At 54.1% G+C, this 24,719-nt stretch overlaps 1 protein-coding gene across 3 annotated transcripts in view; it reads left to right on the top strand.

The window, feature by feature from the left end:
- Window positions 1-24,719, top strand: part of PIK3C2B (phosphatidylinositol-4-phosphate 3-kinase catalytic subunit type 2 beta) — a 66,272-nt gene that overhangs the window by 27,037 nt on the left and 14,516 nt on the right. For 2 of the 3 annotated variants that reach the window (XM_030301744.1, XM_030301745.1), the window contains exons 3-22: window positions 506-606; window positions 1,206-1,360; window positions 1,710-1,830; window positions 4,754-4,865; window positions 5,121-5,200; window positions 5,584-5,647; window positions 7,832-7,978; window positions 8,580-8,613; window positions 9,447-9,642; window positions 10,677-10,799; window positions 14,464-14,631; window positions 15,178-15,289; window positions 16,479-16,621; window positions 18,174-18,362; window positions 19,551-19,644; window positions 19,800-19,894; window positions 20,774-20,954; window positions 22,239-22,346; window positions 22,964-23,056; window positions 23,859-23,988. In XM_030301744.1, coding sequence (XP_030157604.1) covers window positions 506-606; window positions 1,206-1,360; window positions 1,710-1,830; window positions 4,754-4,865; window positions 5,121-5,200; window positions 5,584-5,647; window positions 7,832-7,978; window positions 8,580-8,613; window positions 9,447-9,642; window positions 10,677-10,799; window positions 14,464-14,631; window positions 15,178-15,289; window positions 16,479-16,621; window positions 18,174-18,362; window positions 19,551-19,644; window positions 19,800-19,894; window positions 20,774-20,954; window positions 22,239-22,346; window positions 22,964-23,056; window positions 23,859-23,988 — 2,446 coding nt within the window. Of the gene's footprint in view, window positions 1-378; window positions 607-1,168; window positions 1,361-1,709; window positions 1,831-4,753; window positions 4,866-5,120; window positions 5,201-5,583; window positions 5,648-7,831; window positions 7,979-8,579; window positions 8,614-9,446; window positions 9,643-10,676; window positions 10,800-14,463; window positions 14,632-15,177; window positions 15,290-16,478; window positions 16,622-18,173; window positions 18,363-19,550; window positions 19,645-19,799; window positions 19,895-20,773; window positions 20,955-22,238; window positions 22,347-22,963; window positions 23,057-23,858; window positions 23,989-24,719 lie in introns of those variants that run through there. The other variant, XM_030301746.1, reaches the window with a different exon arrangement.

Here is a 24,719-nt window from a genome sequence, read left to right as displayed (position 1 = left end):
AGAGCCCAATGCGGGGCTCCAACTCAAAAACCACGAGATCATGACCTGAACCGAAGTCAGAGGCTTAACCGACTGAGCCACCCAGGCACCCCTCAATTTTTTTTTAAGTTTATTTATTTTGAGAGAGAGAAAGCATGAGTGGGGGAGGGGCAGAGAGAGAGAGAGAGAAAGAGAGAACCCCAAGCAGGCTCAGCACTGTCAGTGCAGAACCCAATTCGGAACTCGAACCCATGAACCATGAGATCATGACCTGGGCCAAAGTCAGATGCTCAACCGACTGAGCCACCCACGTGCCCCAAGGCTCCCTCTTTTCACTTGGCTCTTGGTCTCCTAGGGCAGCCGATAAAGAGCTTCCTGGATTTCCCGCATTTTCCTGGGACCATGAGTGTTCAATGCTTCAAGAGCCTTTATACCCAGAGTTTCAGGGGGTAGATCTGGGAGCAGCCCGCCGGAAGGGAAATGCCCTGAGGCAAAAGGCACTGAGTCAGCTGCTCTTCTCTTAAAGGTGGGCTCCCGGCCCCATGCTGTCACCAATGGCCATGAGTTGTTTGAGGTCTCAGAGGAGAGAGATGAGGAAGTTGCTGCGTTTTGCCACATGCTGGATATGTAAGAGTTAAAGAATGGGGTGTTGGGGAGGGCTCTGGGGGCTGGGGGTGGGGGAGGGCCAGCCCACTCAGAACTTTCTCTGGGAAGGAAAAAGAGCCACATTTAATAAATCTTCAATTCATCACTATGAGGTGCTGCCTACAACAGGTGTTTGTGGGCTTTTTGAAATCTTAGAAGTTTCATATTTTGGACAAAGTTTACGAACCCTTGATCCAACAGCCACATTATCCCAAGGGCTTCAGGCTCGGTTGCCCCCAGGAGCAAATGCACCCCAGATGGAGATAAGAATATTACCTGGAGCTAACAGAGAAAGGAAATGGAGCGAGGAGAATTTTTCCCTTGAATTTAGCATGGAAAACTTTGTCACTATAGAACTGTCCCTACGCTCAGCTGGGCTTGGGAAACGTTACGTAACCGTAGTAAATGTGTCAAGAACATGGTTTCCCAGAGCTGCTTCCCCAGTGCCCCCAGCCTGGCCTGCAGACCTGGAGGGACGGAAGGGCCCTTGGCCTCAGGGTGGGAGGGTCCCAGCAGGCCTCTTCTCGACTGCTCTCTTCTGAAGGCACAGCGAGGGTCCTTCTCCCTCTCTTCCTGCACAGCCTTCGATCTGGCTCTGACATCCAAGACTACTCCCTCACCGGATATGTCTGGAGTGCTGTCACCCCCAGCCCCGAGCACCTTGGGGATGAAGTCAACCTGAAGGTGACCGTGTTGTGTGACAGCCTACGGGAGCCACTCACTTTTACCTGCAACTGTAAGCGGGGGAGGGGGTATGAGCATCCCTTGAGGTGGGGCAGGGATGACTGTGGTTTGGACCGTAGGATCCTTGGACCTCAACTCCCACCCCACCTGTGGCTCCAGTGAGGGGCAGTGGGGGGGCTCCTCTGGGGGACTGGCTCAGGGGCGAGCTTTTTGGGCCCACAGTCACTTTGTCCAAGCCCGAATTATGTGTTTGCCTGCTTCATCGTGATAGCAGTGGTGCTAGAGAATGCTTAGCCAGGAACGTGGTGGGGGGCGGCGGGGAGGTCAGGACGGGGACCCTGAGCCCCGCCTGCCCCGGCACCCCGCCCCCCATCATGGCTCCCCTGCCCTACCCCTTCCAGGTTCTTCCACGGTAGACTTGCTCATCCACCAGACCCTGTGCTACACCCATGACGAACTGAGAGATGTGGACGTGGGGGACTTTGTGCTGAAGCCCTGTGGGCTGGAGGAGTTCCTGCAGAAGTGAGTGAATCTGGGGGGGAGGGGGCAGGGAGCGTGGGTAGGAAATGGCACCTGCCTTCTGGGCGGTAGGGTTTTGAGGGGGCTTCCTTGGGGTGGTGCTGGGCTCACGGCCCCAGGCCGGCAGCTCCTCCCTGATCCCGCTGCCGCTTTCTGGGCACACTCGCAGCCACGTCGCACTTTCCCCAGCGCTCTGTCTTCCAGCAGGGCTGGCCTGCTTCTGAGCCAAGTCTGCTGCGGAAAGAGCTTGGAGCTGGAAGCAGGCAAAGACTAGGTCATATCTGCTTGCAGACGTCTGCGTGTGGAGAGAGGCGTGCGGGGGGCTGCTCCTCTTAGGTTGTGCGGTCTCTTTGTGGTAGATGGAGGACTGGGCAGAAGTGCCCTTGTGGAACCTGGGGGAGAAATTACAGTTGCTTCCTCCTCGCCCTGCCCCTGCCAACGAGCCTTTCCCCCTTGGCATGTGCAGCTGGTTATCCTCCTCACCAGAGGCTCGCCTCCAGCTCCTCTCCATCCAGTGCCCCCTGCAGCAGGCGGCCTCCCTGGAAAGTCTGATGTGGACCAGCTGCAGCCATCCCCTTCCGCTGCCCCGGGGCTCTGGGTGCCCCGGGCGGGAGGAGAGGGTGTGCACCCTTCAGATGGTGCTGTAACATCGGCCGGAAGGCAGCAGATGAGGAAAACAGAGATCTGCTTTCCTCCCCAAGCTTCTGGGGGTGCCCACTGGCCAGTACCCCTGACCGCTTGGAGAAAGCCCCCTGGCCAGTACCCCTGACCGCTTGGAGAAAGCAAGCGTCAGCAGTGGGAAGGGAGGGACCCGGATGTCAGCTCTTAGTGCCACCAACTTGCACGCTCTCTCTCTCTCTCCTACATCCAGGTCTAGTGCAACGGTGCTTGACCAATGACTAGAGCAGTCCTTGGCTGGTTTCTCCCACCTTGAGAATATTGGGGGGCCTTTCTGGAACGCTGAGGGAAAGCAGGGGCAGGGCCCTGCATGGCGCAACTCCAGGAACACTGTTCAAGTGTGTTCCATGGGCCCTTGCTTTCCCTAGAAGAATAAGAAGGGGTCCCAGACTCAGGGTCTCCTGGCAGAGAGCACCCCAGGCACTGTTGTAAGGGAGAAGGGACATCATGGATCACACCGATGTGGCTGGTTTGGGTTCTAGCTTGCCACCTACTAGTTGTAAGACCCTGATCCTCAATTTCTTCCCTTAAATGTGATAAGGACTGAGTGTGAGAATGACCCAAGGAGCAGGGAAGGACCAGCCCAAAGACGGGAAAGCGTGAGGATTCAGATCAGCTGAATACTGTTATTTCCCTTGCAGTTCACCTAGTCCTTGAGCCCTCGGGGCTGAAGGTGGTAGATAAGCTGTGAGGTTCTGACTTCCTGTCAGGACCTAGCTGGAGTGTTCAGTGTGATGGGTGGGTGGATGGGTGGTCCTGGGGTCACGCCCCTCCCACTCTTAACTTGAATGCATCCAGAGGAAGGCCTTCCACAGAGAAGGTCAGTCAAGTCCCCAGAGGAGCCCAGTGTCCTTGACTCTTGTTTGAGAAGCCCCCCCCCCCCCGCCCTTTTCCACTAAGGCTCTTTCTTCCTCACCCAACAGAAAAGCCTAGAAGACCCTGAGCACAAGACGCTGCCTTGGGTGGGGGTGAAGACACTTTGGGGGTTCCAGAAAGTGGCTAGCTCCCAAGGAAGCCCTGTGGTTTCCTACCCTTGCCGAGCGGGGCCTGATGTAAAGGGGGCGTGGTGGGTCCAGGATGCAGGCTGTTCTCAGATAAGAACCTTGAGACAGTCCCAGGGGAGGGCTGGGTTTCCTGCCACCTCCCCCATCCCCAACCACACTCTTCCTTCCTCCAAGGGCACTCCCTCCAGACCTGCCCCCTGCCCAGCCTCTCCACCCCCAGGGTTTAGCCACGGCTCAGCCTTGGCAGGTTGGGGCCTGGATCCGGGGCTTGGCCCCTCAGGATGTGGAGAACCCCTTAAGTCCTAGCTGGACCCAGACTGGTCTCTCAGGCTGGCACCACTTAGGCTTCTGCACATACTCCTCCCCTTTGCTCCTCTCCTCTCCCCTCCATTTCTGGCCTAGATTCCCAGCTCTGCTGAGGAAGGAAGTCCCTTTCCGGCTTCTGTTACCCAGCTGCTGGGACCCGGCCCAGGCCTGCAGGGCTGGCCTGCAGGACACTCATTCTGCCCCTTCTCTTGGGTTTCCTTTCTGACTACTGTGTGATTTGGGAGGGAGGAAAAGGCTGGGTCACAGAAGGACTCCTAGGCCTTCTCTGAAACTTGGGTAGACAGGGTCTCACTTGTTGTTGCTTGAGCAGTGAATGGCCTGCAGGTGGGTGTTTATCAGGAAGTCTATAGAGATTTGTGTTGTTATTCACAGTCAAGCAGGACCCATGGAGGAAGGGGAGAAGCAGACTTCTTAGGGTGTAGGAATAACAGACCTGGAATCTTGGTAGGTTTGTTTGGTTGGCCTTAGCACCCCAGTCACTGATGGCAGGGGGTGGGAGCCTTAGGATCACAGTGTGGGGAGAGTGTCAATCAGTGAGCTCCACACCTAAGCACAGGTGACATTCAAAGTGTCCTATATACCAAAGCCAAGAGAATGGGACTTAATCACTGCCCCCTCCCTCCGAGAAGTCTCTGTTCCCCACTCCTTCCAGAAGGTCCCGCCCCTGGAGTGATCGGTGATGATGATCCAGGTAATAAATGCCTAAGAAAATCAAAGTTTGTGCAGACCAAGGTTAAGTGTATTAGGTGGCTTTTTTTTTAGACAGACCTCTGAGCTCTGCTCTGACAGTTTCCAGGAGCCCAAGTACCCTTCACTGCCTACACCCTCTTATTTCTGTCTTCCCAAGGCCAAGGTGTGCATCTCCCTTCCCACTGCATCCCCAGGGTGCTAATGGTCTTGTTCCCCTGTCCCACCAGCAAGCATGCCCTGGGCAGCCATGAGTACATTCAGTACTGCCGCAAGTTTGACATCGACATTCGACTACAGCTGATGGAGCAGAAAGCTGTACGCAGTGACCTGGCCCGGACGGTTCGTGTGGGGGCATAGCAGACAGCTTCCCCGGGGATGGGGAGGTAGAGGGGGCAGGAGGTGATGCAGAACACAGTCAGTGGGAGTAGGGGAGGAGCTCTGGGTGGAGGTTAGGGTACCACTCCTCTCTGAATAGGCCACTTCTCCCATCCAAGTACTAACCAGGCCCGACCCTGCTTAGCTTCCGAGATCAGACGAGGTCGGGCACGTTCAGGGTGGTATGGCCGTAGACTGAATAGGCCACTTCTTACATAGGTGAATGATGACCAGAGCCCCTCCACCTTGAACTACCTCGTCCATCTGCAAGAGAGGCCAGTCAAACAGACCATCAGCAGGTGAGAGTGGGTGCCATCTTGGATGTGGGCTAAGCAGGAACTGTGAGGGGACCCCAACAGATAACCTTGCTTACCTTTCTACCAGGGGTTCTTACAGGTGTCAGGGATGAGACCCAAGAGTATCGTAGGAGAAGGTCCCCACTCTAGGGTGTGTTACATCTTGTCCCTCTAGTACTTTGCCATCACTCTCCAGGTGAGGGGTGGCGAAGCAGAAAAGACTCACCATCCTTCAGTCTTCATGAGACTTATGGAAAAGAGTGGGAACCCCTTTAAACTAGAGTCTGAAGCCTGAGTTGTGGGAAGGGAGGGAGAGAAGAGGTCTTCCAGTACACCGGGTCTGTCCTGACCTCTCCTGTGACTTTTCCCTGTCCCCAACTCCCCAGGCAGGCCCTGAGTCTTCTGTTCGACACATACCACAACGAAGTTGATGCTTTCCTGCTGGCTGATGTGAGTATAAATCCCAGGGCTGGCCCAGCTGCCCAAAGCTCCTCCCCTCCTTTCCCAAAGTCCTCCTGGGTTCCGCCAGCCCTAATGGGATCTGGAGCAGACACTGAAAATCTGTCAGCAGGGCACTTCTTGCCATTCCCCTAGCCCCTGGGCAAACCAAGACCGCTGGCTGTTGGGCAGCTGGCAAGTGTGTTCACAGGGGTTCTGCTCCCCTGTAGAAATAGGTCAAGAACCGTGCCCTGATCCCTGTCTCTGGAGTAGCGTCTCCAGAGCTAAGGGGCATAGAGTTGTCAGCTGCTGTACTTGAATGTGCACCGGAGTGTACTTCCTGTGAGCAATGCTCAGGAACCTCAGATTTGAGACAGTCTGATGTGCTGGTGTCACAGGTAGAAAACTATCAGGAGGTGAAGGGTCTCAAAGGTAGGGTAGGGCCAGGATTCTCCTTACTTGGATTCTCATGGAGTTTTAACCCTTAACATTGTGAGAACAAACATTTGCCCCAAATGTCATGGAGCTTAAAAACAAAACAAAACAGGGGTGCCTGGCTGGCTCAGTCGGTTGAGCAACCGACTTCAGCTCAGGTCACAATCTCGCAGTTGGTGAGTTCGAGCCCTGCGTCGGCCTCTGTGCTGACAGCTCAGAGCCTGGAGCCTGCTTCAGATTCTACGTCTCCCCCTCTCTCTACCCCTCCCCTGCTCACGCTCTGTGTCTCTCTGTCTCTCAGTAATAAATAAACGTTAAAAAAATTAAAAAACAAAACAGAAAACAGACAACGATCTTCACAACCAATCCCTGTCTCATTGATCCAGTTAATAGTGGACATCGGACTCTTCGTTTTGGGGGAGTTGAGCATTGCATCAGGCTCCGTCCTCTACCCACCACCAGAATCCCTTCTCTATCAACCTCTGCTCGAACATTTACTGTGATGAGGGCGAAGGTCTCTGAACACCTCTTGTGCACCAGTCTGGTCCTACCTTAGTGGCCACTATGGGTAGAGAAGCCTAAGGATCATCTTAGCCTTCAGGGAATTTGTGTTCCTGCTAGAAAAATGGAATAGTGGGGCGCCTGGGTGGTTCAGTGGGTTAAGTGTCCGACTTCAGCTCAGGTCACGATCTCGCGGTGCGTGAATTGGAGTCCTGTCCTCTGAGCTGTGGGTTCTGTGTGTGTGTGTGTGTGTCTCTCTCTCTCTTCCCCTCCCCACTCACTCGCTGTCTCTCTCCCTCTCTCTCTCTCTCTCTCAAAAATAAATAACCATTTAAAAAAATTTAAAAAAAAAAAGGAAATAGTAATATAAAACTATTTGTCGGGGCACCTGGGTGGCTCACTTAGTTGAGTGTCCGACTTCGGCTCAGGTCATAATCTCACGGTTCATGAGTTCAACCTCCAAGTCGGGCTCACTGCTATTAGCTCAGAGCCTGCTTGGATCCTCTGTCTCCACCTCTCTCTGCCCCTCCCCTTCTTGCACGCTAGGGCGCGCGCGCTCTCTCTCTCTCTCTCTCTCTCTCTCTCAAAAATAAATAAGCCTTTTAAAAAACTGTAAAGCTATTGGTAGACAAAACAGGATGGTAATGAATTCATCAAGGGCTCTTGGAGAGTGATAGGAGGACCGACCAAGGAGGACTCTGGGAAGGAGGCTGATTTTCGCTGGTCCGTGACTTGAACTTATGCAGGTAATCAGGGCAGGACAGGTGAGGGGATTCCCAGTGAGGAGACTGCGGGAGCCCAGGTGCAGAGAGGAGCACAGGGGCGTGGCCTGTCTGTGGCGCTGAGATGAGATCCCCGCCGGAAGTTCTAGGTGACAGCGTGAGACATAAGGCTGCATAGGCAAAGGGGCCTGAATATGGTCCCTGGCTTCCTTGCTGTTTCCTATGGATTGGTTTTATTAAAACTGCATGTCTCTGGGGGATGTGTTTGTGTTTCGTGTTTATATAGTAGCTGCCAGAGGGGATCTGGGAATAAGAGGACCTTCAGGGAGGGTGGCTGGAAGAAGCCGGGAGTGTGGGCGTGGCTCACTTAATTCAACAGGATTGACAGTTCGCTAACTCCGGATGTTTGAAAATAAAGCATGGGAGTCCACTAGTTACTCCTGAGGGTCGTGAACCCCCGCTCCTCCCAACCCATTCCCCTCAACAGGGTGGGTGCTGGGGTGCTCGCCTGCCAGCCTCACTGGGCCGCCTCCCACAGGGGGACTTCCCACTGAAGGCCGACAGGGTGGTCCAGTCCGTCAAGGCCATCTGCAACGCCCTAGCCGCCGTAGAGACCCCTGAGATCACCAACGCCCTCAACCAGCTGCCCCCCTGCCCCTCCCGCATGCAGCCTAAAATTCAGAAGGTAACGGGGACCCAGAGTGTGGGGAACGAGGAGAGCAGTATTCACAAGTAACGAGGTGACTAGGTGCCCACTTACTAAAAAGGTCTTCTCTCCACCTCCATCTTTCACGTTTGTAGTTGAACCACATGAGTTCTCGTATCCCTTCTTCCTGAAGGTGAGGGTGGGCTAGGGTCTGCCCCCCCCCCCCCCCCCCGGGGATTAACTGCCAGGAGCTCAGCCCAAAGGCTTTATTCATAATCACCCAGGCGTTGCCTGGCACTTTGCATACCTGCCGGGATGCAAAACGCAAACCTTCCCCTCCTGGCTCCACGACTCCCCACTGGGGGCCCTGCGCCTCGCAGACGGGCACTGTGAACTGGAGTGTAGCAGCCTGCGGGTTGGAGTGTCTCGTTTGGGTGGATTTTATCCTTGGCCTGGCTCACTCTGTCCATCGCATGGCTCTGGTACAAACCATGACGCTGTCTCCCCCGGGGAGTCTCTGCTCCTCCAATTACAGTCTAGTCCGGTCCAGATGAGCACAGCTGTTGAAAAGCCCTTCTTCCAGCTGTGCCGGAAAAGGCCACGGCCCTGAAGCTCCCCTCCCTCTCCTCTTCCCCAATAGGATCCCAGTGTCTTGGCTGTGAGGGAAAACCGAGGTAAGGGAACTGTTCTCTGTCTTCATTCAGTAGGGGCGGCTGAAAACAAGCCTCTGCCCAGATTCCTTTTTCTCCCTTGGTCCCCTTGATTTATGAGTCCGGATCTGCTTGTGTGTGTGTGTGTGTGTGTGTGTGTGTGTGTGTGTGTGTGTGTGTTCCAGCTGGAGAGCACATTTCTTTCCACAAAATGTTTCCTCGTTATTTTTACTAGTTATTCCTGTGGTGTCCCTGGGAGATGGTGGTGAGGATAGGATGAGGCAAAGTTAGCCCTGGGCTCCCGATGAGAGAACTCTCACTTGGGTTGGTTGCCATTATTCTCCATAACCCCTGCCTTTGGAACTCAGAATGGAGGGGGGCAGGGGGGGTAATAAGGAATTTTTTACCTGGAGTCTTTCAAGTCCGTGTCTCCGGGATTCTTGGTCGATGATTCCCAGTCTTTTGGATTTCATGAACTAATAACGTGTCCCACAAAGCACTGTTTTGGGGACCAACGTAGAAGCCGTCAGCTTTTATTTTGCCAGGCAATGACTTTTAAAATTGTTGTCAATAATCATTCCTGCTATTTCCCAAAAGAAAGGACATTTAACACAAAATAAGTAGCAATACGTAAAAATAAGGAGAAGGTTTGAAATTGAGCATCATTTTATGAGAAGCTCCTGCTTTTTTCCTCTCATTTCACCACGGATGGGTGAGCCTTGTCAGGGCTGTTAGAAACCGACTGGCATTTGGGGGCCACTGTCCTGGGGTATATACCATCGTAGCCAGTGCCATGGCAACAAGATGGGGCTTGTTGAGGCCTCGTGACCTTTCCTTCTGACCCCTTCCTTTCACAGAGAAGGTCGTGGAAGCTCTAACAGCTGCCATCTTGGATCTGGTGGAGCTATACTGCAGCACTTTCAATGCCGACTTCCAGACAGCCGTGCCCGGGAGCCGCAAGCACGATCTGGTCCAGGAGGCCTGCCACTTCACCGGGCCCCTGGCCTTCACCGTCTATGCCACCCACCGCATCCCCATCACCTGGGCCACCAGGTGAGCCCAGCGGGCTGAGTTTGACGTGCAGGTGGCTTCTCCCGTCTGCACACATCCTGAGTTGATGGTCTGAGGCATGTGGTGCACCTGGGCTGAGCGGGGTGTGGGTTGGGACATCCTCAGGAAGAGACAGAGGTCCCCCAGTGGGGGTATGGAGAAGAGGCTGCAGCAAGATGGGTTGAGATGGACCCGATCCTGCTGTGCCCTCTCTTTGCTGGTTGGTGCTGGTTGCATCGGCATCCCTGCCCCCCATTTATCCAAGGCCAGCTGATGGAGACACTGCGACAGATGGCCGCTTCCCAGATAGAGTGCATGCCCCAAGGCCAATGACTGCACTCCCTTGCAGATGCACAATGGGAGGGGGTGGGGAGGTGGGAGATGACCCTTTGTGGGGAGTTCCCTAGGCCTGCAGGGGTGGGTGGAGGGGGACGTTCCTGTGGTAATCCTCAGCTCCTCTGCCTGGTCCCCTGCATCCAGGGCCTAGGGGAAAAGGCATTTGGCTCCACCCCCACCCTTTCCGGACCCCCCTCCCTCTCCCTTCCCCCTCTCTCTTTGTTCCTCACTTAATGTATTCCTCTGGGCGATTGGCGGAGAACAAAGGAGGCAGCCTGGGAAACCAGGGCCTTCTCTGACCTCTTCTGTCAGGCACCTGTCACGAGCCACAGGGACCCCCATGTGTTGGCATTCACTTCGGCATATGTCGATTTCATCCCCCACCCTGGTCACCTGCGCATGCGCCTCTGTACGCAGACACCCCATGGGCTGCATCCGACTGTAAGGAGGAGGCTGCGCGGCTAGTCCCCATAAAGAAGGGAGGAAAACCGAGGGCCCAGCGTGGAGCCTGAAGCTGGGCGGAGGGACCCAGATCGAGTTGCTTCCCCTGGAGCACGCTTTCGCAAATCCAATTTGGCTGTCCTGTCCCGTGACCCCAGGGGCCAGGGAGGAGTTTTAGCAGGAGAAATGGAGCTTGGCAGAGGTCGGGTGACTTAGATGGGGTTTGGGAGCTGAGTGTCCTTGCTCTCTTTCTGTTGCAGCTATGAAGATTTCTACCTCTCCTGCTCCCTCAGCCATGGCGGGAGGGAACTGTGCAGCCCCCTGCACACGCGAAGGGCTCACTTCTCCAAGTACCTCTTCCACCTCATCATCTGGGACCAGCAGTAAGCACCCCCCCCCCCACCAGACCCCAGGGCCAGGGCCCCTGCAGACCCACACAGCCTCCTGCATGTCTCCACCTCGCCCCGCCCCTACCCCCTGCATTAGACTAGGCTCCATCACTAACCCTACCCAAACAAGTCCGGCAGCCTCTCCACTTCCCAAACCTTTATTATTTTTTAATGTTTATTTTTGAGAGAGGGAGAGCACGAGTGGGAGAGGGGCAGAGAGAGAGGGGGACAGAGGATCCCAAGCAAGCCCACGTGTGGGGCTCAAACTCACCAACTGGGATCATGACCTGAGCGGATGAGTGAAGTCCCACACTTAACCGACTGAGCCACCCGGGGCGCCCTTACTTCCTTAACCTTTAAATGGGGACACCTATCATTTCTACCTCTCAAGTTGTTATGAGACTCCAATGAGAAATATCCACAAGGACTCTCTCTGTACACCATAAAGGATCATATACAAGTTTAGTAGCTTTAATAATAATTGGTTGTCTTGACCTTGTCTCCCTTAAAATGTTTAACTAGTCTGAGGGATTCTCATCCTCTTCCTTCTTCCCAGAGTTTTCATAGAATGTGGAGCGAGGCCTGTGCTTTCTTCCTCTGAGATAGGAAAGGAAAGGTTGTCCAGAAGAAAGAATAATGGCCTGGGAGCCACAGGAATAAAGCTCTATTTCTAGATCTGTCTGTAGACCTATGTTCCCTTTTGCCTCTCTGTGCCTCAAACTGTAAAGTGGGGACATGTGTCTAATTCAGGGGCAGTTGTGGCATTGAAATGAGATAGGTTATATATATAACTATGAAACCACAAGCACAAGATAGTATTAATCAGCATTTATTAACAATAATTTGCTATTGGGATGTCAGGCGTCAGCCAAGCAAAGCAAGAAGGAAATGGAGATGAGTGGCCTTGAATGGTACTCTGCAGGTGTTTGGCTGCCCCCTGCCTTTTCTGTGCTGCGCACCCCCCCCCCAACCACTGTCAGAAAGCCCCTTGTTTGCTGCCCCCCTCCCCTCCGCCAGCGTCACTTCCCCAGACTGACTGTGTGTCAGTCCTTATTTGCAGAGCAGAACTGGAACTTCAGTATTTGGAGTGCAGATCAGAGACTGAATGGGGTCCTTGGGGAGGCCAAGGTTGCCAAAATAGGTCGATAGAGAGCCTGTGCAAACCCCGGGAGAGGAAGGTTATTGTACAGGTGAACAGCTTGGGGGGGCAGACCCCTTCTTCTGTCTTCACACATGTGGAATTTAGAGAGCAAAAAAAGTGTAAATAAAGCTTTAATCAAACACCTGCCAGGGCAGGAGAGACTCCTTGGAGGCAGGGGATGGCTGCCTTAAAAGGCTTTGGACTTTTCCGCTTCCCTCCCTCTGGCCTCAATTACTACCACTGCCCAGAGAATTATGCTATACGGTGCTCCAGTCTGGGCAGACCCCACAAAATTGCCGTTAGACCCAGGAGTGGAGGCATCCTGGCCTCTCTGACCTCAGCCTGCCTCTCCGACCTCAGCCTGCCTACTCGGTGGGCCTCCTTTCGCTCCCTGTCTTGGATTCAGCCTCAAATCCCAAAGGGCTGGTCGCTGCCTATAGCCTTTTCCTCTCAGCACTCCTCACCTACGTGCCCCATGGAGACTCTTAGCGCTTTCCTGGTCAAGATCAAGGCATTTGGGAGAAGATGCTATAGCGTAGGGTTCAAAGCACAGGCGTGGGCGCACTCACCCTTTCTTACTGTAGGTGGAAACTTGGGCATAATAGAGCTTACCTTACAGGGCTGTTTGAGACCCTTTGGGACATTGCAAGCGTGTGGCACCGTACCTAGCACGTGATAAAAGCTCTCTTCTTCTCTGTTGTCATCTTTGTAGCTGAGGAAACCTTCTCAGTTCTGGTTTCCCTGTTGCAAGTGACTTACACAGTGACTGATAAACAGAGGTATCTGTGCATGCAAATCCTGTCTGCATGGCCCAGTTCCAGGGCAGAAGCCTTAGGTCACATAGCAAAAAGCACACAACGTAGACAGCCATCACACAAGGGAAACTGTGTTCTCCTCTCCACTGATGAGGAAACAGGTGCAGAGATGTGAGGCGTTCCAAGGTTGCAAGTGGCAAATCCAGGACTGGAACCCGCACATCCCAGGAGCCCTTCCTGGAGGAGGCAGCCCTTGTGATGTGATGTTGAGGAAGGGCTGCAGAGGGAGGGAGAGGGCTTTCTCCGGCAGGGAGGAGGTTCAGGCTGCAGTCTGTACTGGTTTCCTGACCCGCCCCAGATGACAGTCGTGGGAGAGGTCTGGGAATGCCAGGCAGACTCCAGCACTGAGGAGAAGGGGACTCTGGCTGGTTCTAGGGCTCGGGGCTTTGGTGTCTTCACTCCCCTTTGCCTCCAGAGGCAAAGCTGGAAGCCTCTTCTGGGGCTGACGAGAGAGGGGTCGGGGCCAGCCCCGTCTCCACTTTGCTGTGGGATCAGCTGACTCTTGTAGCAGCAGCACAGGGATCAGCTAACTCTCAAAATAGGCCCAGCAGTCGCACTCTGCCTGGCCTCCCCCCCCCCCCCCAAGCCCGGCCTGGCGTGGCTGCTGATGGGGCCCTAATTATAGCTGCGGGCCCCCGAGTACAGGCAGCTGGGGCAGAGCAGGGCTCTGCCAGTCTCTGGTGGGTGGGAGGGAGTGCCTCACTTAGGTGGAGATTTTCCTGCAGGAGTGAGGGGTAGCAGTGGAGGGAGGCTGCTTGATCAGGAAACTGCGACCCTGGGTTGGCCGGCCTGCCTCTGTGCCCTCTGGCTGGCGGGGAGGGCGTGACAGTGTGGACTTTGGCCCAGGGACAGCTTCCCCAAAAGGTAACGTGGGTCCTCCCTCGCTTTCTACAGCTTCCCTCCTCTCTCTATCTCACTCCACCCTGGCTCCTTATCCTGAAGTTGGAGGGAGTGGCTGGGCATGATTCCGGGACCGGGGCCACCCCCGGAGAGCACTTTTGGACTTGGGTAGTGGCAAGGCTTATGTGGCTTAGTTCTTATCTCTGGCCACTTTGCTTCCTCTGCCCCGGGGACTTTGGGAAGCCTCTTCTCTTTATCCCTTTGGCTTTGAAAATGTTTTGGGGTGAGAACAAACCATCTGGTGCCCTGGGGGTTGGGAGAAGAGGAGACAGGAGAGGACAGACAGGTGGGAGGACTGTCTGGAGGAGGGTGACCTGAGGGCAAAGAACACACGGCTGCTTCTTCCTGGTTGCTTTCAGCCTGGGGAGTGGGGGAGGGATGAGGATTGTTCAGTGCAGAAGGATTCTCAAAAGGAGCAGCTTCTTGGTGACCCTCTGCAGAAATCCTAAAACAAGGGAAGGAGTATGGCTCATAGTATGGAACCTGCAATCACCTGAACTCTGAGGTGGCTCTGGCTACCCAAGTTCTGTCTGGTCACCATGGGGAGCCTCAGAATCAGGATGTCAGCCTCGCTGTACTGAGAGGCTGCAAAAAGCAGCATACTGTGCTTCTGGGAGCACCCCGTGGGGGTTTTGCCTCTGGTTCAGAACCTGTCCTGGTTCTGCAAGAAGGCTTCCCCAGGGAGCACATCTGATATCCCAAGAGACAGGTCAAGTTCTCGGCCTCCACTTGACTTCCTGGGCCACCTGTCCTTTGAAGCCCCAGGATGGCACCTCCTGATTTGGTTTCCTGTTCTCCCTAGGATCTGCTTCCCTGTGCAGGTGAACCGGCTGCCTCGGGAGACCCTGCTGTGTGCCACGCTCTATGCTCTGCCCATCCCCCTGCCTGGGAGCTCCTCTGAGGCCAATAAGCAGCGGCGTGTGCCCGAAGCCCTGGGCTGGGTCACTACCCCGCTCTTCAATTTCAGGCAGTACGTGGTTTTCAGGGCAGCGGCGTTTTTGGCCTTGGAAAGGAAGGAGGGGGATAGAGAGAGGGGCCGCACTGACCAATGCCCCTTGGGAGGGTTGGCCACTTGGGGCTCACCAACAGAGCCCAAAGGGCCGTGGCCCTGGTGGAGGGGACCAAGGCACGGGACTAGAGACCAGGACAGTTCATGTAACCAAGAGCTTTCTGGGCAGGACTTGGCGGCACAGGAGGGTTGTGCGGGGGGGGCATGGAAATGTAGTGCTCCAGTAATGTGTTATCTGGTGATGTCATTGGAGGGGCCTCAGAGGTCATCTAGTCGAGCTCTCTGCTTCATGGGGCATCCCAACTACCAGGTCATCCAGAGGCTTCCTGGAAGGGGTGTGCTTTTTTAGGACCTAGAAGAAGGAAAAGCCTATGGTCTTAAGGGGAGAACGACAGAAAGGAGTTGGGTGATAGCTTCAAAGGCAGATTTTTGGATGGGGAAGCAGGAGGAAAACCACCTCCTTTGCCATTGCATTTGTTGGCTTATCCCCCACTGCATCCTCCTTAGAGTCCTGACCTGTGGTCGGAAGCTTCTGGGCTTATGGCCAGCAACACAGGAAAACCCCAGTGCCCGTTGGAGCGCGCCTAATTTCCACCAGCCAGATAGCGTCATCCTGCAGGTGAGACTCCAGCCCCGGGGCCCTCCGTCCTACCCACTGCTCAGGACTGCTCAAGAGTCAGCTCCATACTTTCTACCTTCAGGTTTGGGCTAGAATGGTAAGAGAAAGAGCTGGGCCATTGGGCACAGGATGGCGATGCGATCAAAGCAGCTGGGTGAATGTGGTTGGACCGGCAGTCCCGGAGTGGGAGAGTTCTGTGGAATCTGTGTGCCGTCTCCTGGAGGTCAACTTGGACTTCAAGGAGCCTGAAGGCAGGAGCCTGAGCACCCACCCCCAGCCAGAGCTCAGTGTTGAACCCTCATGTTGCTGAGTCTGTTAAATCTGAGCTGTTCCCCCTTGGAGCCTGAGGGGAAGCCCTCCGGGAGTCCCTCAGTGCTCTACGGGGTAGACCCATTCTCTGTGGAGAGGAGGAGGGGGTGGTTAAGCCCAAAGCCTATTTACCGGCTTCTGGCTCCCTTTTATGATCACGAGATGCTTTGGTACGGAATATGGAACATCAAAGTGGATATAGAATGAAATAGAATGAGAGAGAGTGGAAGCTCCAGAGGCAGGCATCTTTGTCTATCTTAACTAACTGTACTCAATGCCCAGGACCTAGAAAAATGCTTGGCACATATCAGGGGTCAATAAACATCTGTCGAAGGAGGGAACGTAGAACTCTTTTTGAGAACCGGCTCACTCAGCTCTGATACCCAGTTTCAGAGGATGGGCACCGGGTAGCATGGAGCAAGGGGACTCAGGATCACAGGGTTTAGAGTTGGTAGGGCCCTCACCGGGCGTGTGGTCCCACCTCCCATCAGGCAGCAGTGTGGTTCCAGGGCTCCTGAAGGCTCCCTAGCGTTGGCTTGGAGGCTCCCGCTGGCTCAACCTGGTGACAGTTCTGTTCAAAGTTCTGGTCTGGAGCCAGTCCCCCCCCCCCCCCCAACCCCGGATACATCTCAGCCCAACCTCTTTCTCAGTTTCCCATTTTTCTCCCTCTCTCTGTTTTCTCACTTTTTTGCCGGAAGGGACTTTAAGGACCGCCAAGTCCATCAGCATTATTTTATAGACAAAGAACCTGCAGGGAAGGGGAGGTGGGGGAGAAGGGCAGGACCCCCCGTGTGCGACAGAGAAGCTGGAGACCCGGGAGGTGGCATTCCTCACTCACCTGCCTGTCCTCTCTCCTCGCTTCTCTGATGCCATCTTCCAGATTGACTTCCCCACCTCAGCCTTCGACATCAAGTTCACCAGCCCCCCTGGAGACAAGTTCAGCCCCCGCTATGAGTTTGGCAGCCTCCGGGAGGAAGACCAGCGTGTGCTTAAGAACATCATGCAGAAGGAGTCCTTGTACTGGTGGGTCCTGGGGTCTTCCCCATGTGTGGCTCAGGCTCTGTTCTATCCGACCTCTCACCTGCCAGCTCAGGTTCCTGCCTTGGGAGCGGAGGTGGAATGGAGTGGGCATTGCCCCTGGGCAGGAAGCAGGAGAGGGAGGGCTCTGCTGAGGGCAATCTCCAGGCTTTTTTTCATGAGCTGACACTAAGCAGAATGGAGAGGCCAGGGTCAGGAAATTAGATCTAGGAATGCCCATCCCCACCGTGGGGGCCTGGCTCAGACTCAGTCCTCTGGCCCAGAGGACCAGAGCTTTGCCCCACGCCCCAGATATGCTGTCTACTACCTGTTGTATCCATGGGGGCAGCTGGCTCCTGCCCTCACCACCCTGCCTCCTCCTGCCCCTTCCACACCCACAGCCTTTGCATTTCTCTGGCCCTGCCACTTTCCAAAAAGGATCGGGTGTCAGGGCAAGCTGGCAGCTCTCAGGGGTGAGTGAGTCCAAGCTGATGTCATCCCTGGGGCTGCTTTGCTCACTAGGATTGGAGGGGGTCGGGTGAGGAAGCCAGAGCTGGATTTGCTGGTAGGATGGGGCTCCCGCCCTGACTGCTCTCCCCGTGTAGCTCTCTGGCTCCTGCATGGCCCTAAGGCATGTCTGTAGGGGGAGGGTCTGGGGACAAGGAGACAGGGCTCATCTCATGTCCCACCCAGGGAGCCAGAGTAGCTGACTAGAGACCCTCCCCACCCCCACTCCTCTGCTGACCCCTTGCTTCATTAGCCCCTCAGCTCCTTTCTCCCATTAGACACCTGATCTCAGGCAAGGCTTAATTAGCTGTGGGTTCTATCAAACCTCCAGCTGGCCCCAGGAAAGCCCCAGAGGCTTCACAGCCATCCAGACCCTGACGTGTGGGGACCACTGCCCTCTGGTGGCTCAACTTGGGAGTGATGTTCTGAGGGCATCCACAGGAGGGGTAGCAAATTTGGTGCCCTTGGCCTTTTTGTCTGTCTGACTGAGAGACGTCCCGAAATGTCAGGATCAAAGATCCTGGCCCCAGTTCCCAATCTTTGCTTCACGCATTGCAATCACCCTAGGGATCTCTTGAAATGTTATTTATTTATTTATTTATTTATTTATTTTCGAGAGAGACAGAGAGAACGTGAGCAGGGCAGGGGCAGAGAGAGAGGGAGAGCGAGAATCCCAAGCAGGCTCCATGCTGTCAGCACAGAGCCCAATGCGGGGCTCGAACTCCCGAAACCGTGAGATCGTGACCTGAGCCGAAACCAAGAGTTGGACACTTAACCGACTGAGCCACCCAGGCACCCCTAGGGATCTTTTGAAAATACCGACGCCTGGTTTCCCCAGATGCCTGGTTTCCCCAGGCCTTCTGACTCAGCTGGTGTTCCCTGTGGCCCAGGCATGGGAACTTCACAAAATTCCCCAGGTGGTTGTAATGTGCAGCAAGGTGGGGGGACCTCTGAATGGGAGAATGTGTAGCATTCTCTTGGAGAGTAAGTAACCCTACACTCTGGCTGAAGGTGTTCTCTCTCACCTCCTCCCCTAACACCCCCACGGCAGGCTCACTGATGCTGACAAGAAGCGCCTGTGGGAGAAGCGATACTATTGCCACTCGGAGGTGAGCTCACTCCCCCTGGTGCTCGCCAGCGCCCCCAGCTGGGAGTGGGCTTGCCTGCCCGACATCTATGCTCTCCTGAAGCAGTGGACCCACATGAACCACCAGGATGCCCTGGGGCTCCTGCATGCCACGTGAGTTGTAACACCCACCTCTCCTGACCATGTGTCCTTCCAGAAGCCGGGGCTTAGCCCTGCCCATTGCTAACCTGAGCCAGCCCTGGGGAAAATGGTAAAGTGGGCTAAGAAATTCAGGGCTCTTTCACTTCTCCTTTTTTGCTTTTTCTTTGTCTCATTTCCCCGCAGCGTTCTATTGTGAACATTTTTCAAGCATGCTACAGAACTGAAAAATTTGCAGTGAACATCCATGGACCCGCCACCTAGATTCTGACCATTTTCACTCTTTGCTATATTTGTTTTATTGCGTATCCAACCATCAATCCATCTTCTTTTGTAATACATTTTAGTCTAAGCTGCAGACATCCTCCTTCCCTCCCAGATACTCCAGCATATCTGTATCATTTAACTAGAACTCAGTATTTGTTTTTTCTTTTGAGGCCAAATTTACATACAAGGAAATGCCTGAGCCTTAACCTGTACACTTGCTGTTGATAGGCGCACACACACCCGTGTGTAACCCAAACCTTACCACTTAGTTCAACTTTAAAGTCCTCTCTCCCTCTTTCCCTCCGAAGGGTCCTCTGGGGACATGTGCCTCCCAGTATCAGACCCCTGGGCTGCCTTTTCCAGATGGTCCCCAGTGTTCTTGGCTTCTTTCGTGCTGCTCTTAGTAATTAAAATGTACCCGATCCATGTGTCTTGCCTTCAGGACTTTTTGAGGCAACGTTTTTGCTAATCTCTGCTAAACTAAATTCTGCCAAGGGGGTACTGGCTTATATGAAACTCTGTGATTCTCCATTCTTCGTCTGGCCGGTTTTGCATTAAAGGATGGTACCAAGAAGACACAATCATGCTTTAATCCACACAGGGGCTCTCTGATGACGGGAATTTCTGGCACAGGGGGAGTTAAGGAGACGATCTTCAGGAATGGGGTTGAAGACCTTGTCCGGTTTTCTTTAAGTCCTACCAGGAATGATGGTGGCCACCCTCCTGTTTCCCCAGCGGCCCCATGCCGGCTCTGACCAGGAGACAGGGCCATTCTCAAGGGTTGCTCTCCAGACAAGGTGCTGAGGATTGCAGATTCCGAGAGGCCTTGCCTTCTCTCTACCTGTGTCTCTGAAGCCCAGGTGTGAGGGTGCTTGCTCACTCCTGTGTCGCAGCACCCGCGACTGGGTCGTCAGAGTGCTGGGCTCTGTTTTGTAGCTTCCCGGACCAGGAGGTGCGTCGTATGGCCGTCCAGTGGATCGGCTCGCTGTCGGATGCTGAACTCCTCGACTACTTGCCGCAGCTCGTGCAGGTGGGCAGACCGGCCTTCCCTCCAGTTCTGATGATCCCTTCCCCAGGCCCCACGTCAGTCTGCACTGTCCTTGTGGGACCCAGGGTCCCCAGGATAGTGGCAGGTGTAGACTGAGGACAGTCAATACATCGTCCTACTCCCGTTCCCCTCCACAGGCCCTGAAGTATGAGTGCTACCTGGACAGCCCCTTGGTGCGATTCCTCCTGAAACGAGCCGTCTCGGACTTGAGAGTGACCCACTGCTTCTTCTGGTAAGACCGTGTGTGGAGGTGGGAGGCAGACCTGCATCTTTAACTCGGGAGTGTGTTACTCTTAGGTGTGCAAGGGCGGGGAGCTAAGCCGTCTGGGTCCCCGTGTGTTGCTAACTTACTATGTGGTCACAGGCTAGCACCTTTTCCTTGGTGGGGGGAAGGGGGTCTCAGTCCCAAGGGTCATCCCTTGGCCCTCCCTTCCACCCACACATGGCAGAAATATAAAGGGGGTGCCTGGGTGGCTCAGTCGGTGAAGCGTCTGACTTCAGCTCAGGTCACGATCTTGCGGTTCATGAGTTCAAGCCCCGCATCGGGCTCTGTGCTGTCAGCTCAGAGCCTGGAGCCTGTTTCAGATTGTGTGTCTCCCCCTCTCTCTCTGCCCCTCCCCCGATTTCGCTCTGTCTCTCAAAAATAAATAAAAACTTCAAAAAAATTAAAAAAAAAAAAAGAAAAATATAAAGGAGAGGGGTGCCTGGGTGGCTCAGTCGGTGAAGTGTCCGACTTCAGCTAAGGTCGTGATCTCACAGTTTGTGGGTTCGAGCCCCGCATTGGGCTCTCTGCTGTCAGCACAGAACCCGCTTCGGATCTTCTGTCTCCCTCTATCTGCCTCCCCGACTCTCTCTCTCTCTCAAAAATAAACAAACATTTAGAAAAATATATATAAAGGAGAAATGAAATGCCGGGGGGCTCTGAGCTCTAATAAAGGCAAAGTGGACACAGACTGGGATGCTGATGAACACTTCTGTATGCGTGCAGAGTCTATTTTCCTCCCAGCTTTGGGGTGGGTTTTCGGGGGAGCTGGATCTGACCCCATCCCCCCCATTACACACCCTTACCTTTGATCCCCAGTCCTGACTCCCCACTCCCTTTGCCTTGCAGGTTGCTGAAGGATGGCCTCAAGGACTCTCAGTTCAGCATCCGCTACCAATATCTGCTGGCAGCCTTGTTGTGCTGCTGTGGCAAGGGGCTGAGAGAGGAATTTAACCGCCAGTGCTGGCTTGTCAACACCCTGGCTAAGCTGGCCCAGCAGGTCCGAGAGGCTGCCCCATCTGCACGGCAGGTGAGTGGGGTGGGGCTGCCTCTACCCATTTCTGGTCCCCGGCTTTTGTCACTAGTCATTAACTCCTTAGAAATCCTGGCCAGCAGGATGGTACTTGACCATCTGTGATTTAGGGACTGGAAGGAGGTGCCTCTGCCTCTAACCTACAGGCCACAAAATTGACAGTCTGCAAACTGGATTCAGCCCATGGATGTGTTTTGTTTGGCCTGCAAAGTATTCCATTTTCATTTAACGGCTTGCCTTAAAGGCTAAGCACATTTGTGTAAGTTGTTCACTGCACAAGAGCACCCAGCCAGAGAGGGCAAGTGTGGGCTGAAATCTAGTCCTACTTTGTTCACTGTGCTATGAGGCGTAGCTCAGGGCCGCCGCTACCCAGAGCAGGGACCTTTATCTGTTTGTACAACCGGGCTGTGTTAGGCCAACAGTGTTCCTGGATGCTAACATTTAAAAATTGGGAGAATTTAGGGGCGCCTGGGTGGCGCAGTCGGTTAAGCGTCCGACTTCAGCCAGGTCACTATCTTGCGGTCCGTGAGTTCGAGCCCCGCATCGGGCTCTGGGCTGATGGCTCAGAGCCTGGAGCCTGTTTCCGATTCTGTGTCTCCCTCTCTCTCTGCCCCTCCCCCATTCATGCTCTGTCTCTCTCTGTCCCAAAAATAAATAAACTTTGAAAAAAAATTAAAAAAAAAAAAAAATTGGGAGAATTTAGGGGCGCCTGGGTGGCTCAGTCGGTTAAGCGTCTGACTTCGGCCCAGGTCACGATCTCATGGTCCGTGAGTTCGAGCCCCACGTCGGGCTCTGTGCTGACAGCTCAGAGCCTGGAGCCTGCTTTGGATTCTGTGTCTCCCTCTCTCTCTCTCTCTGCTCCTCCCCCATTCATGCTCTGTCTCTGTCTCAAAAATAAATAAACATTTAAAAAAAAAATAAAAATAAAAATTGGGAGAATTTAAAGTCCAGATTGCCGGCTTTTCTTGGCAACAGCCTGAGCAGCACCACCCCCTTGAGATGCACCTGCTCTCTCAGTTATTGTAGCCTGCCTCACACTGTTGTGTCATCTGCCTCGCTTCTGTAGCTGTCTGGGCTTGCTGCCCACGCGCTGTCCCAGGCACGACACCCCAGGCTGGGGTGCTTTTCCTTCTTCAAGGTCTCCTGGGGGGTGTCCGCACTTCTCAGATGGCGGTTTTCATACCAACCACTATATGGCGCCCACCTCTGGGAGGGGCCTGGTTCCTAGGGGAGCTTACGGGCACCCCTCTGACCCCTACTCTTTCCCCCCCTCCCTCTCAGGGGATCCTCCGCACGGGCCTGGAGGAGGTGAGGCAGTTCTTTGCCCTCAACGGCTCCTGCCGCCTGCCACTCAGCCCTAGTCTGCTGGTTAAGGGCATCGTGCCCAGGGTGAGTGACTGGTGGGTTTGGGGCTCTTGGAGCAGGGAGGGCTCGTGGAGGCGAGGCCCTCCCACCCTGGTTATTGACAGATAGGAGGAAGAAAGGCATATCGGGGCCACTTCTCGGCCCTCGCACGTACGGACTTTTGTCTGACAGCCGCGCAGGCTGGAGGAATTGGGTCGGGGGCTGATGACGCTGCGTTTAAGTCCAGGCTGGTGATAATGACAGCAGCTGTCCTCTGTCACTGCCGAGTACCGCCTTGTGCCCACGCTGTTCTGAGTGCTTTACGCTGGTTATCCCATTTTACCCTCACACCCCTTACGAAGTTGGTATTGTTGTGAGCCCCATTTTACAGAGGAGTAAGACTGAGGTATAGATGGGAGTCACGTACTAGTAGGTTGTCTGCCGAAGGGATGGGAGCGTGGATGTCAGGGCCGAGGCCGTAACTAAGCAAAGCAGGGCAGTGGACCCAGCGGCGGTGGGGGCAGGGGGTGGAAGGAAGGAGTGCGGGCTCCCGAGAAACCCGGCACAAACAACGAGCAGGCCAACCGGCAGCAGCTTGACCCACGATGCTGAGGCCATTTTCCTTTGTGACCCCCCCGTCACTACTCTGTCTCCCATGGCAGGACTGTTCCTACTTCAACTCCAACGCCGTCCCCCTCAAGCTCTCCTTCCAAAACGTGGATCCCCTGGGTGAGAACATCCGTGTCATCTTCAAGGTGAGGACACTTCTCAAGCCTGGGGGGATGAAGGTGGTAGAGGGAAGGGGAGAAAGGGGGTCGAAGGGTGTCAGGAGCCCCAGGGCAGTTGTCATCCTCTTACTGGGTGCTACCATTTTCACACGTGGAAGACTATCAGGTGACAAAGGAAATAGACTAATTCTGCATGGGCGCCGCGGGCCAGGAACAGAACGTTGGCAGGTGGAATGAAGCAACTGGCTGCTCCGTGTACCAAAAGAAGAGCTTTCTAGGGGGCAGGGCTGTCCCGACGATGAATGGATGCAGTTGGTGATCTGCTTGTACCCGAGGGCATTCAAGCAGAGGCTGAATCACTGCACCACAGCAAGGTTGAAAAGGAAATTAAGATAACAGGTGCAGGTTGTACTAGATGAACCTTCGGGTCCTTTCTACCGGATGCATCCATACAGCTGAGAAGTAAATGATAGTCGGAGAGCAGATAATCTAGAGGGGGAGGTGAAATGCATGTATGCGACTTTGTAACTTACTTATTGGCTGTGTGTAAGTTCCACACCCAAGGTATAAATGCTCCAATTTAAAAAAGGCTTGATGATCAGGAATTTGAATTCAGGTGGGGATGTGGGATTGAAGAAAGAGCCGAAACATCACGTGGGCAAATGTGATTACTGACCCATCTCTGGTCGGTTGAGCTGGTGTGAGGTGAGACGGGAGGTGGGAAAACCGGACGGTCCCCTGTCATTGTTTGGGCCAATGTGGTTCTCTTGGGGGGTCTGGGAGCCGGGGGAGGCAGTGGAGATGAGCTCTGGTCATTTTCTTCCTCCAGTGCGGGGACGACCTTCGCCAGGACATGCTAACCCTGCAGATGATTCGCATCATGAGCAAGATCTGGGTCCAAGAGGGGCTGGATATGCGCATGGTCATTTTCCGCTGCTTCTCCACTGGCCGGGGGAGAGGTCAGTTTGGGAGTGGGTGGAGGGCACCCCTTTGCTTACTGGCCTTCTGCCCGTCCCCCAGCATGAATTGTGTACTTCTCCAGAAAAATAAAAAGGGCAAGATTATTTCAATAGAAGCTGTGGGGATGGCATTAAAAAAAGGAAGGCATGGCAGAGCGAGAAACTGGAATAAAATAAAACAGACTGGCAGACATAACAGCCAACCTAGTGTGTAGACTTTGGGTTCTGATTCAAACCAACCAACCATAGAGAGGTATTTTTTTGAGACGCTAGGGGGGAATTCAAATATAGACTGACTTAGGGTAAAGAATAATCGTTAATTTTTTGGATGTGCTAATGGCATGGTGGTTATGTCCTTGTTAGTTGTACTTGAAATATTTATGAGTGAAATGAAAGGTCTGGGATTCGTAACAGGGCACCTGTCTGGCTCAGTGGGTAGAGCGTGCAACTTTTGATCTCAGGGTTGTGAGTTCAAGCCCCACATTGGGCGCAGGGCTTACTTTGAAGAAGGAAAAAAAAAAAAAACCTCCAAGAAGGAGGGAAAAAGCAGGGTTGGGTGGGTGAAATAGGTGAAACAAGATTAGCAAAATGTTGATAATTTTTGAAGCTGGGTGATGGTTATGCGTGAATTCATGATACCTTTCTCTATTCATACATGTGCGTATGTAACATGTTCATACATATATACGAATAATTATTCTTGAACATGATTCGCATATTCCCATAGTAAA

This window comes from Lynx canadensis, chromosome F1, assembly GCF_007474595.2.
Source record: "Lynx canadensis isolate LIC74 chromosome F1, mLynCan4.pri.v2, whole genome shotgun sequence".
In the NCBI taxonomy this organism is placed as follows: domain Eukaryota; kingdom Metazoa; phylum Chordata; class Mammalia; order Carnivora; family Felidae; genus Lynx; species Lynx canadensis.
The sequence above is the reverse complement of the archived record's forward strand: the minus strand, read 5'-3'. Positions and strand labels throughout refer to the sequence as shown.